This window comes from Molothrus aeneus, chromosome 1 (assembly GCF_037042795.1).
Source record: "Molothrus aeneus isolate 106 chromosome 1, BPBGC_Maene_1.0, whole genome shotgun sequence".
Classification (NCBI taxonomy): domain Eukaryota; kingdom Metazoa; phylum Chordata; class Aves; order Passeriformes; family Icteridae; genus Molothrus; species Molothrus aeneus.
In genome coordinates this window covers 118,623,921-118,638,670 of record NC_089646.1, presented here as the reverse complement: position 1 = coordinate 118,638,670, position 14,750 = coordinate 118,623,921, and the positions used below count along the sequence as shown (strand labels likewise).

General features: G+C 37.1%; 1 protein-coding gene across 2 annotated transcripts in view; it reads left to right on the top strand.

Annotated features, from left to right (window-relative positions):
* ARFGEF1 (ADP ribosylation factor guanine nucleotide exchange factor 1) overlaps positions 1–14,750 on the top strand; it is an 84,766-nt gene that overhangs the window by 25,303 nt on the left and 44,713 nt on the right. The window contains exons 2-7 of one of the 2 annotated variants that reach the window (XM_066563746.1): positions 1,030–1,060; positions 4,959–5,115; positions 6,153–6,299; positions 12,917–13,096; positions 13,707–13,980; positions 14,502–14,615. In XM_066563746.1, the coding sequence (XP_066419843.1) occupies positions 1,030–1,060; positions 4,959–5,115; positions 6,153–6,299; positions 12,917–13,096; positions 13,707–13,980; positions 14,502–14,615 (903 nt within the window). Of the gene's footprint in view, positions 1–1,029; positions 1,061–4,958; positions 5,116–6,152; positions 6,300–12,916; positions 13,097–13,706; positions 13,981–14,002; positions 14,022–14,501; positions 14,616–14,750 lie in introns of those variants that run through there. The other variant, XM_066563753.1, reaches the window with a different exon arrangement.

The window sequence follows — 14,750 nt, the reverse complement described above, 5'->3', positions numbered from 1 at the left end:
AAAGTGTGCTTTTGAAACTGCATGGGAGCTTGGTTAGAAAGATTAAGTTGGTGTGGTTTTTGTCAGAATCAATCCATGCCACTAGTTCAAGGCCTATACACAAAAATCAAAGTATAGTGTTTGATTTAGTTGATTACGGCTTTGCATGTTTGAGCAGGACTTGATACTGGAATAGATCTCCTGAGATTTCTTTAAAAACACACACACACACACACACACATTCATTCTTGATCCTGTACAGTTTATTTTAAGTATGTATTGCTTCAGCACTGGAAAACCTAGGCTTTATGAAATTCCCTATGATTTAAGCATGCAAAATGACTAGAGAATAGACAAGACTAGTCTTGACTCAAAGATGTTTCCTAAAATTAGTTCCAGTAATTTAAAATTATTTTGAAAATGTATAGTTAAAAAATTGCTGAAAATGTTTGCAAACTATTCATCCTTCTGTTATAATATATTTGAAAATAATATGAAATAGAGCTACTACAGACTTTTTTCCTCTCCCTTAGTCATTACTGTGGTATCTCACACTGTTTAAAACCAGGGGTGATAATTGGTCATTCAGATTTCATCTAAGAACTAGCAGTGGATTATTGGTAGTGTTTCTGTATAATATGTATTTATCAAGCAGTATATGTTTTATATTCTTTATGGGTAAATTAATAGTTTGAATAATATTTGTGTTTTCCTTCTTATTTCTATATACATCAGCTGTGAAAAGAGCTGGCCAGTGTCTTCACAGAAGCATTTCAGGGACATGATGTTTAGCTGGCATGACTGGATGCAAATTTAAGCATCCAGTTTTGAATATAGATTAACAAAGTAATTATGATACAGTTTGCAGTCAATGCAGGTGGAGAGTACAGGTACTTATGAAACTGTAAACATGTTTTTTCTGTTTTATAATAATCCTGGTTTCAAATGTTTGCCTAAATAGTTTTGCTATCCAGTAGTTTTCTGTTACTTAATTTTATAAATGCGCTTATGATGCCATTTCTATAACTGTGCCTTTGTTTCATTTTACAGAGGAAATAAAGGCTGAAACAGAAAAGCAAAGGTATGTGATAATTCATTGTATTAAGTGATAGTGCTTTTAACATCTTAAAATGTGTACCATATTTATTCTGCATGGGGAGTATGGACTCTGTCTGAAAAACATTTTCAGCATATTTTGGGTGGTTGGTGGTATCTGGAAATGTACAGATAGTGCTGCTTTATGTGTCTGGCTGTTCTGGTGCAAGGCACAGGGCTTAGGAGAAGCAGCAGAAGGTAGCTCAGAAGGGAGCAAGGTTGTACTCTCAGGGAGTGTAGGAAATAGGGATCAGAGTTGGAAAAGATCTTTGTGGATGGCACAGAAATTTATTTCAATGTATTGCTGGAGGAGCCTTGAAGTAGATTCAGAGAAGGGGGAAGAATGCAGGTAAAATACTTGAAGTGAGTGATCGGAGGGAGGAGGTTGGGGTGCTGAAGTGGGAGTGAGCAGAGAAAAGTAATGTAACTGGCAAAGATAGTGTCTGGAAAGGACCTTGTTAGGGTATAGATTTGTGAAGGCAGTTCTTCTACAAGTGATGGTAAAACCAAAAATTGACATTCAACAGTCTTTTGCTGTCAACAAACTTCTAAGTGTTGCTAAGCTGTGGGATCTGTTATTGGCATTTCGTTACATATTCCACAGGATTGTCTTCCTCATCCAGTGTTCTAACTCTGAGTCAGGACTGGGGGTGAAGACTGTTCATACCACTTGTTGAGAGAAATGGATCAGTGGGTGAAACTGAGGATGAAAATGTTCTTAGGCAGCTGGGTGCTGCTTGGGGATCTCTATTCTGCCCTGTAACTGGATTTCAGTATTGGGCAAATCATTAAAACCACAGCTGTCAAAGTTGGATGCTAAGGATTTCTGCTTCATCTCCTGGATATTTGAGCAGAAATCTACAGTTTTGGTTTGGAAAATAGAATCACTTCTAGCAGTAATTAAGTCAGTGGGAACATTGTTTAAGAAGATGTAAAGGAAAACTTAATAATATCAAATATGCTGAAAAATTTAGTCTTGCAGCTTATCAAATTGGGCTCATAAAACTTAAAGGGTGCATCTCATTGAGATTGTGCTTTGCTTTCCCCCAGCAAAATGAAGTCAATACAATGAGCTCATAGTAAGATTGTAAAAATAAATTTCATATTTATGTAGTGTTTAGAAAACATTGCATCCAGAACTACAAGATTGTCTCAGACAGAAAGTAATAATATGAATTTATAATAGGTTTTTCTTAGAGCGGTATAAATAAAGCAGAAGTCCACATTGTGAAGCATGATAAGAAAAAATGCTTTATGTTAAATATTCAGTGAGAGATATTTGTTCTGGGCACTGAATAAGGAAAAGTAATATCCAGTCCTGTAGTTAAATACCATGCTAAAACTACAGAATTAAATGAGACCACAGAATTAAAATAATTTATACAAATGTGGTTGGGCCATTTCTGAACTTCCAGTGCATAATTTCTGCCCTATCAATATCTGAAGTTGGGATCTTTTTGGGAGTAAAATGTGTATGTCTTATCTTCCCATTTTCTAAATAGATTTTGGTTTCTTTGGTGGTGTCTTTATTTTAGACAGTAGCCTTTTGCTACTGTGAAGACTTTGCTGGTTTTGGAAATTGTGAATGGACTTCTCTATTGTTACTGTAGAGTCAAATTGTTTAGGTGCAGTAGAAAATACTGTTTTTCTAGGCCCTAGGATAGAGAAACTTCATAGTCTATTAAATTATTTTCAGGATCTTACTTCTGTAATAGAGATTCAAATGTCCTATTAAGGGATTTCTAATGATGAGTGTGTAAATTTTTCCAGTTCCTGTTCAAGGTAACTGATCTCAGTTAACCTGGAATGAACTGAAGAGTAGATAATTTCTGCTTTCCAGAAATTTTGCATGGAAAACAGCTCCTTTTGTTCTGCTATTTGTTTTTTAAACAGAACTGGTAGTTGGTAGTGGGGTGCAGGGGAAGGGAATAAAAAAGTACAAGCTGATTTATGTAACCATTACACAGCAAACGCTGCCAAAATAAATTTCCAAATCCATTATTTGATACATACCTTAGCCTTTCTCTATGGATAATACATAAATAGCAGCATATTTCATAATTCCCATGCTTTGTAGATGCCTTGGGGGAAGAAGGTGTTGGGAATAGTTCCTGGGTTTAGAAGCAATTCACTGACATTAAGAAGTCCTTTTGAGTTTCTCTTCTCCTCTCTCTGCTATCCCCTTCCCTTACATTACCAGCAGTGTGAAGAGCTTATTGAATTGCTTTTCCAGAGACAAATGTGCATCATCTTCCGTATTTAATATCTTGCCCATTTTAAAATAGCTTTCAATTCAGAGAATAGGAGACGCTCCAGGCTAATGTAGCAGCTTGCTGTGGCATGGGTTCTTCATTTTTGGAATCTCACCATGGCCTGCTCCTTGTTTTGAACAATTCTGGGTTTATTTCCAGAGTGGTCTTTTTAAGTTAATTTTAATGGTTTCAATGGGCATAATCACTAGATGAGGTGCAGTCTTGTCATAAGACACAAGCAACAGATAACTGCCCTTTCATTCTTCAGAGTAAAGCTTTTATAGGGAGTATCAGAGAGATTCAGGAACATAGAAGAATCATGTACTTCCTCTGCAACTTATCTGATTAGGGTGCTGTTCAAAAGAGCTCTGCTTCCAGCAGAAAAATACAGGGCAATAAATAAAGTTATGCATCCAACAAAAAAAAAAAAAAAAAAAAAAAAAAGACCAAAAAAAAAAAACCAAACCACCAAAAACAAAACAACTCTGGCTTTCTTCAGAGGTTTCTTTTTTTTTTCTTTCAGGAAAAAAAATGGGGATAAATTCTTAAACCTTCAAAAGAGATATAGCCAGTAAAAAGTAGCATCTTAATACTAATTACTAACTCTTAAGTCTTGAATTTGGGTGCCCTTTTTAAGCAACCTAAACAAGATCTGTTTGAATGTGGTGACAGATATAATCTCAAGGACAATCCAGCTCCTTGAAAAGCTGAAACTAATTTGTATTGATTAGTTTAAGGCCCACTCTGTAATGTGTGGGACTGCAGTCATGCTTTGGATTTATAATGAACTCTTAGCAGTTCATTCTTCTACTTAGGGAACATGAAATTGAGTGCATTCCTTGAAGCATCTGTTTTAATTAGCAATGTGCATGCTGTATTTCAATGCAGTTGTTCTACCAAGATCTGGTTGAATTACTGCAAGAATTCTTTAAGCCTTCACTATAGAATATGACACTTTGCACTTTTTTAATACTGCTTTTCAAGCCTGTGTAAGACAGTGTTGTTTACCTTTTATCTAAAGATACCTGTGAGTGCAAAAAAAAGGTTGGGAATGTTTTATGTAAAGGTGATGAGTTATTCTATGAAATGAAAAATCTAAACATCTTGCTTTGAGCCAAAGCAAAACTGCATTGATGCACTCAAATTAGTGAAAAATGACCCATTCCTCATTATCCTTTTGTGATATTAATGATCACGACCTTTCTAAAGGTGCTGTGATAAATAAAACTTTAACAGCTCAGAATTTTCTTGCTTTTGTTACAGTTAGTATTTTCAGATAATTTACCCAAGTGAGATATGTTGGTTCTGCTCATTTTGTTCTGTTAGTTTGTTGCTTTTGCCAGTTTAGTAAGGGGAGTCCTTTGGTCTTTGAGAGGAAGCAAGTCTTTCTGCTTCCAAACCAGCAGGTACCACTGGATATCCCCTTGTAGGCAAGTGGGTCAATTTGCCTGGTCCACAAAGGAGCCATGAAGTATAAAAGGTGTTAAGAATACTTTACAGATTACTATTCTTAGAAGTTTGTCTTTCCTAATGTTAATTTTTTTGATATTGTATTTCATTCATAAACATTGTGGTGGTGAGAACAATTTGTGTGATCACTTTACAGTATTCTAATACAGTCATTCTGTTTAGTCCCCCTCATGGAGAAGCAAAGTCTGGTTCAAGCACTCTTCCACCTGTGAAATCAAAGACAAGCTTCATTGAAGCGGACAAATACTTCCTACCATTTGAATTGGCATGCCAGTCCAAGTGCCCCAGGATTGTCAGTACATCTCTAGATTGTTTACAGGTCTGTATGAAGATGAGTTTTCACTATCAGCTGTAAAATCCTGTTGCTTTGGAGGGGGAGTAGTTATATGAAATAAATAATGTCATGGGGTTTTTATTCTTTTACTTGATTGCACACACAACCAAACAGAATGTGTTTCTCACAAAAGATGAATGAATGCCTTATTTATTATGTAGTGTATGTGTGTTTTTCTTTGTCTGTTTTACCAGCGTTTCCTGGTTGGGTTATTATGTATGGCAACCTGTTTTCATGTGTTTAAATGTGTGTTGAGCAAACATAGCAGGTATAGCATTAGAAATTCATTTTATACTATTTATAATTGCAGTAAAATATTTACAATTTGAGATGTCTAGTCTCTCAGAACTCTCGAGGTTCTTGTAATGTTTTCAGAAGAAATTCTGCAGCACTGTATTTAGCCATTCACTCCTCCAGAGCAGCCCAACAGTGAACTCAATTTACAGTCACAGGCACATGTGTGCCTGGCCTGCTCTTGTACCATGATGCTACTCTGTGTAGCATGGGGATTTACAAGTACTCTTGTGCCTAAAGTGTTCAGAAGAGGATTTTACTAATTTTGTAGTAAATTTCACTTCTAACTGTTGAAGACCTAAGGAAAGCAAAGGATACTAGAAAACCAAACACCAGAAGAAACTCTAAAAAATTGAACACTAGCTAGTAGCTCAAATAGAGAGCATTTGCAGATGGTTTATCTGGTATAAAAAGCATTTGCATATTGACTATATATAAAGACTTCTGTGATGTGAGTTAATTTTTGGAATCCTGTTTGGTTTAGAACATTAACTGCTGAACAAAACTTTATCTTGCTGAAAAACTTTGTATAGCAGTTGCTGTCTGAAAATTGAATAAATCTGGAGGATATGTAAAAAATCCTTGTTGTTTTATGATACATGGGGTAAAAGGTACTGTTTTATTTATTCTGTGCAAGTTAGAACTATCAAGTCAATTTATTTATTATAACCAAAAGCTGGCCTAATTTTTTAAAGCTCTTATTTACATGGTTTTTTTCCTCTCTCCAGAAACTTATAGCATATGGGCACTTGACAGGGAATGCTCCAGACAGTACAGCTCCAGGAAAAAAACTAATTGATAGAATTATCGAGACAATATGTGGCTGTTTTCAAGGCCCTCAAACAGACGAAGGGGTTCAGCTACAAATAATAAAGGTAACATGTTTAATACTTCCTGTATTTATAGTGGTGGCAGCAGAAAGACATTCTTGACCTCAGAGTTCAAAACCAGAAGTGCTTAATTTGTAAATGTCATGGTAGTGTTAAAATACTTTCTTCATCCTGTTTCTTGGAGATGTAAACTCCCTATTCTTTGTCCTTCCCCTAATTTCTTCCACTGCATTTTGGGTGAACTCATGGTTGTGGCCTCAAGTCTAGTACCACTGGGTGAAATTCATTCACAGCAGACCTGTGGAGCCTCTAATTGTGAGGAATTACTGTCAAACAATCCTGCACTCCCAGTGGGAGAAATGGTAATTAAGCAGCAGATTTTAAAATCCATTTTGGAATTTGTTGATGAAATGCAATTAGACCTGGCAGTTGGACATTACCATGGTAGCTTTGTACTGCTGTGTCATACACTTTTGCTTGAAGGAGGTCCAGGGTTTGTTTCCACAGCTTATATAAATGTTGCATGTGGAGTTTGTACAAATGTTTCTGGGGAACCTGTTTTCTGATTGCAGCCATTAATTATGGGTATTTGTTTCAGGAAATTACTATGCCAAGTACTAGAATTTGGCTGCTTAGTGGAAATGCTGTACCCTGTTCCTGTAACAGCAGTCTTTAAATAACTGTGATGGTGAACAGCAGTGAAAAATACATTTGAAGTTAGTTAAACAAAATGGAGTATTTGTTACCTCATAATCTTGTGTATATGTATCCTGAGACATTAACATTTCTTGCAGATTGTACTTACTTGTATTAATGCAAAAAATGTACTTTGTTCTTCTCCTTTTCATAGCTCAAATCTTCCCTATTCTTTTTTGCACTCCACTTCTGCAGATAGTTGTTACAAATGTTGGTTCATGCTGCTGTTTTCTAGATTTGTTGTGTTATTTTGCCCATGTGTTTAAGATGTTTGCCATCCTGCAAAGGGAAGTTTTTATTGATTTAAACTTTCAGTGGCTGAAACTATTATAACTCTCTCTCATTGTAATACTGTCTGTTTGAATGCTTTCTTATTCCAATCCTCTCTGCCTGACGGGGCTTTAAGAGCTAATATTCCTTCTGTTCAGGAGAAGATTTGAGAAAGTCAGTTCTTCAACAATTGCCAAGTGCATTAAGTGTGTACACTCTTTTAGTGCCTTAATTTTTTTTACTGTTTACGTGTAGCTAATTGCCATGTTAGAGTAACTGGGAAGTGAAGAGTGCTATTTTGACTTTGACTCCATCTTTGTCCAATACACAGAACACCATAAAAAGCTTGAAAATTTTAAATAACCTTGGCAAAGACCAGAATTTTTGACTTTGAAAGAATAATGAAACTTCTAAGTCAGTCATACTCTCTTAGGCCCCCTAACGCTTCAGTTCTGAGATGAATGTGGACCCTGCTTCTCCAGTATGATTTGAAGGATGATCTTCTTAGACTGTTCTGTGGTTCTGGTGGTTAGTATGTGAAGATGAAGAATCTTAATTCCATCAGGGGGATAGAAGGCAGCAGACCTGGATCTCCTGCTTTTTTGTGCTGGTGTTCCCAGGCTGTTACCCACAACATAAGCAGCACTCCCACAGGGCAGCTGCTTCACCGACACCACAGTGAAAGCTGAGAACTTTGATCACTTGGACACCTTCCTCTCTGGAGGATTGTCTTGGTTCTGCATGCAGAATGGGCGGCCCTTGGGTAGTGTGCTGTCCTCACTCTGGGGTCTGGGAGCCATCATGGGGCAAGAGCTAGCAGGCACTGCAGGTTTCCTGCTCACTGCGTGGCTTTCCGGGGTGGAGTCATCTTCAGCCAGTTCCCAACTGCCACTCAGACATTCTGAAAAGACCTTTCTGCTGACTAGCAAGGAAATAATCTTCTTGCTGAAACAGAGAAGTGCATTTTGTCTTTTTTTAGCTATCTAAGCTTTAGAGTCATGTCCTGCAACAAGAGACACCAGTTTAACTTTTCTGCTCCTATCGCTCACATGTTCTCTTCTCTTCTGTGATGCTCTTGTTCTTCATCTACAGACTCTGTGATGAACCAGAATGGGAAATTGGCCTTTTCCTTCATTTCCCTTGTAGTTTAGTTTGATTGGGTGTAATTCTGATATGAAGCCACACAATTTTCTTGTGTAGTTGTTGTGGTGGGGATTGTTGTGGCAGAAACAATGCACGTAATTAGTCTGCTGATGCAATTAAAAGAGGTTTATTCAAATTGTGTGAAATAACATCCCTTGATGGAATCTTTCTGCCTCCAGGCTTGCTTTCTAAGGCTGCTGTGGCATTTGTGGTGTGTGAGTGCAGACTTGCACTGACAGTTGCAGAGGTCTTGAAGTTCTGTTTACGTGTCTTCTGGCCTTTTGGTGCCTGCAGAACTAAAACTGTGGCAAAACTTTTTTCCTTTTTATTTTTTTAAATCTGTAAAGAAGGAATAAGGATGAAGAGGCACTATTTAACGTGATACCAACTGTTTGCACTCATGTGTTTTCTTTCCTTGGTTTGCCATATGGAACGTATATGATATTATATAGGTGCTTTTGCAGCTTAACTTATGTTTGTGTGTGCTTGATAGCTGTAGTCTGAAAAGTTGAATGTTATTTAGTGACTTTTTTTTAGTGTCACTTAAAAATTATTTATCTATGCAGGTTATTTGATGTATTTGTTGTTTTTTGACTTAAAGAGTTCAGTTTCCTGTGTTTTTCAAAAGTCAGTCCATGCTAACACATTATTTTGTGGTAAGTAAATGTTTGGACTGCAAGTTAACTTAAAAAAAAATTGAAAATAACTCTGTAGACCCTCTCAAAGAAAACAGAATTATGTGATTCTAGTAGCTAATCCACACTAGAGAGAGGAGCTAGAGCTGCTGTGTTTTATGTGCCGTTCCAAGTACTCAGGAGTTTCCAGGCAACTGAATTACGAAATCAAGACAAAGTAAGCCCGTGCTGATCAGATGACAGCTGTACTGTGTCATAAATCTTCTGAAGATAAGATGATCAGAGTTGGCTGAGAGGAAGAAAAAGCTGACCCTGAGTTGAAAATTTTTCTCCTGGTTGTAGTTGCATTATTTTGCTGTAATCGTGGTGTTCTTACAGAATATTCAGTGTGAGAGGACTCAAAAGTTTAGAGTTATAGGTGGATGCTGGATGTTTTCAGTAGAGGATTATTGTTAATTTAGTTTACTTTTAAAATTGCATTTGTTTTGCCTCACAAAGCGTGATACTTCCTGAACTGTTCTAATTAATTCGTTTTAAATAAAGAAAATTCACTTGGCAAATGTGCTTCAGGCTAAAAGAAAAAATACTGTGGATGTCACACAAAGATATGATAATCTGTAACTCAAGAACTTATCCTGGGGATTTTTCTCCTTTCTCAAAGCCATCCAGTGCTTGTTTATAAAAATGAATAAGCTTTATTTATAGTAAGTAGGTGGCAGCACAGAACTGTAGGGTCTTTCCCAAACACAGAACAGGAAGTATGAAGGACTGGAGGGAAAGCATAAGGAAACCAGCTCACAGTCAGGATGGTAGCCAGTAGTTTCAAGGCAAGGAAGTTTTGTTGGCTGATGGTATTTTTGCAGGCTTTGTGACAAAGAAAGCTTTTTAGGAAGGACCTGAAGGAGAATGAGGTGGCTCTGACCTTTCACAAAGGTTTCCTTCTGTTTCTAAAGGGCAGCAAAGGGGAGGAGTAAATAAAGTAGGGGTTTTTTTCCTTTCCTTTACTTATTAGCTCACAGTGAGGATACTGTGGGAACAGATGTGCTAAGTGTGACCAGAAGGAGTGGGAACTCAATTGAAAAAAGCCTTGAGCAACAAAACTTTACATGATAGAAAAGAGAAATGTAATGCTGTGACTCCATGGGAGTAGTTTGCTGTTCTGACCTCTGCAGAGAACCATTTATCTGTCCAGGCTTTGCTCCCAGACTTCTCCCTTAGCCATCCCTTGTCCTAGCAAGCATTTTATACTCTGCATCTACTGAAGTCACTTTTGAAACAAACAAAACCCCAAAACTAAATACCAGAGAACCACCTGAGGGTGCTTTTGTTTTCTATGATTTTTACTTGTATTGATGAGTTGCTGTTAAAATAGCAGAGATGGCTTCATGCTCTGGACCTGTTGCAAAGTAAGAGTGTGGCTGAGAGGAAGGCAGAGCTTTTGTTACTCCATCTTTCAAGGATCTGTGTTGTGTAGCAGTTTTGGATTTTGAGTAATCTTACTTCACTGGGGGTTGAAGTGATTGTCCTCTACTCATCTGTCACCCCTCTCCCCTCTCTTCTTCTTTGTGTTGGACATAGTGGTTGTTTGGTCACAGTGTAAAGGGGAGTAACATGAAGAAAAGTACTAAAATGAGAAAGGAGGGGTTTATTTTTCCAGTGTGTGAGTTCACAAGGGTTTCAGAGGAGCAATACTGCTGCTGCTCATAACGTGTGGTTTCTCAGGGTTAGCTGTCATGCCATTGTGATAATGATATACTCTTCTATGATAGAGAATCAGGTGATGTTGTCTAGGGCCTATCATCAAATTGAGCCCTAAATGGAAACTGTCAAGAGGGAAGGATGTTCAGAAAGTAATCGTAAGATTCTTTCTGTCTTGCATTTGTTTTCGTATTTCTACTGGTCTGGCATACTTAGCAGAAGAGAAATGGCACTGAGATGTGAAATTAAAACAACTAATAGCCTGAGGATTATTCTAAATTGTAAGGAAGATGGAAGATATTAGCAAAAGATCAAAGCTAAAAATGCTTATCAGTTTGCAAATGTGTATGGTAGTCATTAAGATTCGTATCTAGTGCCTGGGAAGGAAAGAAACCCAAAGAAGTGACTATCAAGAGCTCTGTAAACTCTTGTATAGTTTGATATCTGCAGGGAGATGCCCTGTAGAAAGACTGATTCCTCAGGCTGCACAGAAAATATTATTCAGTAAATTTGGATTAAGATATGAAGGAGGTATGTCTCAGAGTGTGTTTGAAGCATTTCTTTGCTTCCACACCTCTAATCAGGTGGTGTGAAAAGAACCAGGCTCTGCTATTCATAACATGCATATTGAAAAAAACTCAGGAAATTCAAGCTGTTAAGCCAATTAAAAGAGTACATAATCTATCTGTAGCCTTGTCACCTTTCTCTATTAGCTGGCTCTACTTTCTATTATTAAAAGTTGCATGAAAAAACATCATAAGATTTCACTGAACTGAGATGGAAGTTAAAATGGAATTTTCAAATATCAGCTTCTTACTCATCCAAATATAAGGAGAAAGAAGATGACACAAAGATGATATTAACTTTATGAATTACATCACCAGAACCAGAGATGGAGACTGGAGCCCCCTGCACCTTTCATTAGTGTCCCAAGAGCTAGGCTGCAAGAGACCTTGTCTTCCAAGTGAAAAGCTGTAGGTGGTTCTTAAACTGGTGTATTATTAAGTATATGTGTGTGTGTGTACATGTATCAGTGGTATAATTTGTAACTGAATGAAAGAAATACTAACTAATCTAACTATGTATTGTGTTGAGTCCAGACAGTAGTGGTTTGGAAAAAAAAGCTGTTTATGCCTGGGCTCCACTTGTTCAGCTTGTTTTCAAGAGTGACTGATTTTACTTTTTAAGGGGTTTGAGTGAGAGATGGGTACTATTTCTCCACTTCTTGGTGCCTTGTGTGTATAGAAGTTCTGACAATGTCAGTAAGAGATGTGAGGTGTGGTTTGATGTGTAAATTACACAAAACTTGAAATAACTTTTGTTTTTAACTGTGATAAATTTAAAAAAATAGGATCTTTCCAGTGCTTCCAGTTTTTTCTTTCTTACTCTAAACATCCCATTAAATGATAACTATCGAAGTTTTTAATGCTCAAAATTCCCTCATTCCCTCCATGGATTACAGTGATGAATGCAAACCATTGCAAACCAGGCTCTCCCCCTTTCTTGCCACTCTCCTACACACATCTCTGACAATGTTTTCAAACCCTGTCCTCAGGTTTTATCTGCCTCTATTTCTGCTCTTTAATCCAGCCTGCCTCTGTCTCACATAAAGGTAATTGTCCCTTACTTCTGTGTTATCTGATCTTCCACAGGCTTATGTGCTTTTATTTTTTTAAAGAGAGCCAGATATTACCAGGATCAGGAAGAAATAAGCAAATTTCTACAGAGGGGCCAACACAATTTTCTAGCGTCTACCAAAAAGAGCTGTTATAAAGGACAGTTGTCTGAGTATAGCTGTCTAACCTCATACTCAGTTTTTGTTCATCACATTTACATTTATTTCTAAAACAACTTTTGGACCCTTTGGCTTCCCTTCCAGGCTTTAATGGGTAGTCTGTTCCTGTTTTGTGTTTAGAAAATTTGAGGGTGACTTCTATTAGCTACCTCTCTGATGGTTCCTGTGGTTGCTTCATGCTGTTACATGCTATGAAACATGTAATACTTTGATATGTTCATGAAAAACACTCTGTTTAATATAACTGGTATGATTTTCCAATATGACTACAAGAGTATGTGGGAAAATATAATGAAATTGCAGTTCAAAATATTTATTTAGATATATTTTAGAAGTATTTGTCCAGTGTTGGTATTTATTAGTTTGCAAACTTTTTGACTGATAAATGTTCTGACTGGTAAATGTATATATGTATGTTTATTTAGGCTTTGCTCACTGCAGTAACATCTCAACACATAGAAATCCACGAAGGAACAGTACTACAGGCTGTAAGAACATGTTACAATATCTACCTAGCAAGCAAAAATCTTATCAATCAAACTACAGCCAAGGCCACTCTAACACAAATGCTGAATGTCATTTTTGCACGTATGGAAAATCAAGCAGTGAGTATCTCAGTATCTTTATTTAGAAACTACCTCTTGAAAGCAAACCAGCTTGAGACATTTGTTTCATCGTTATTAGGCTTTTTGGCTTTTCTAACTTGGGTACTTTGGGGAAAAAAAGATGCTGGTATCTGATATTTTTCTTCTTGTGTTTTGCCCTCTGAAATAGGTGGAAAATATGAAGTTTGGGGGTGAGGGTGATGTACAGGAGACACAGAAATTCTTCCCTTTCTGGGGATTCCAGAACAAGGGACCACAAAAAAAAAAGTTTGCCTTGATGTTTTTCCAAACACACCTTGTTTATTGTCACATCTACTCCCTGTGCTTCTGATAGGACAGGCAGACAACTCTTGGTTCTATGGTTTATGTAGTGTGGTCATCCCTTCTCTGATAGTGAAGATATGAGCTACATGCATAGCTGGGAAGCAGCCCTCTTGCAGTGGATTATCCCATGATGCTGAATTTATTTATAATTAAACAAAGATGCATTTTCTTAAACTGTTACTGCGTAAGCAGAGACAATAGAGATGTCATCTTTATAAAATAATGCATATATCTTATTGTTTTATTTTGATAGTGAACTTCTTCTGTATTTGCAATGCTTTTGTAGCTTCAGGAAGCCAAACAGATGGAAAAGGAAAGACACAGACAGCAACACCATCTCCAGCAGTCTCCAGTAAGCCATCATGAGCCTGAATCACCTCAATTGAGACATATTCCAGCACAGGCTGATCAGCTGTCCAAAGACCATGAGAGAGAGCTTGATCACAGCACAAATGATGTGGACAAGAACCTTCAAGAAGATATTGAGGCAGAAAATGGATCTGACATTTCTAGTGCTGAAAATGAACAGACAGAAGCTGACCAAGCCACAGCAGCAGAAAGTAATCAGTGTGTATTTCTGTTTCATGGAGGGAGGGAAAAGGTCTGTAAAAGAAAGGCTTGAGGATTGTCTTTTTTGTCTATCCCAAATCTGGAGTAAGGCATAAGTTTTCAAGTAGTTGAATAATGCAAAATAACCATTTGTCCTTGTTACCACTGTCCCTCAAGAGCACACTTAAGTCCTGCGCTCTGTAGGAGTCTGTATCTAAAATTCCTTTTTGCTTCTGTGTAATATTGTTAAGGTTTTTGAGAACAACATCTCAAAACCCCCAAGTTTTCCATGTTTTAATGTATATGAAGATGCAAAATTGATGTGTTTTGTTGGCACGCCTGTAGATTTATTACCATTTACAATGGCAATTAATTAACATTGCAGGTTAACCACTGGAATTCTTGCATCCTGCAAATACCTATTTTTGAAGCATCCAAACATTTATTCTGAAATATTAAGTGCAAGCGAAGTACCTTCTTAACTTCAGAGTTTCTCATTAATCCTTGTTTGTGTTTGTTTTTCTTTATAAAGATCTTTCTAAAGCTGATGGAGGAACTTATGATGGTGAAAGCAATGAATGTGAAGAGAAGGCACAAGAAATTGTAGAAAGTATTGTGCAGGAAATGGTGAACATAGTAGTTGGAGGTATTATGTTAATATCTGTCTAGTCAATAGCAACTGTGGTCTGGTTCTTGACCTTAAGAATTATTTTACCACTTTCAAATATTTAACTAAAATTTATCATCATTTAAATATGACTTGCATGCTGAAGAAGACAGT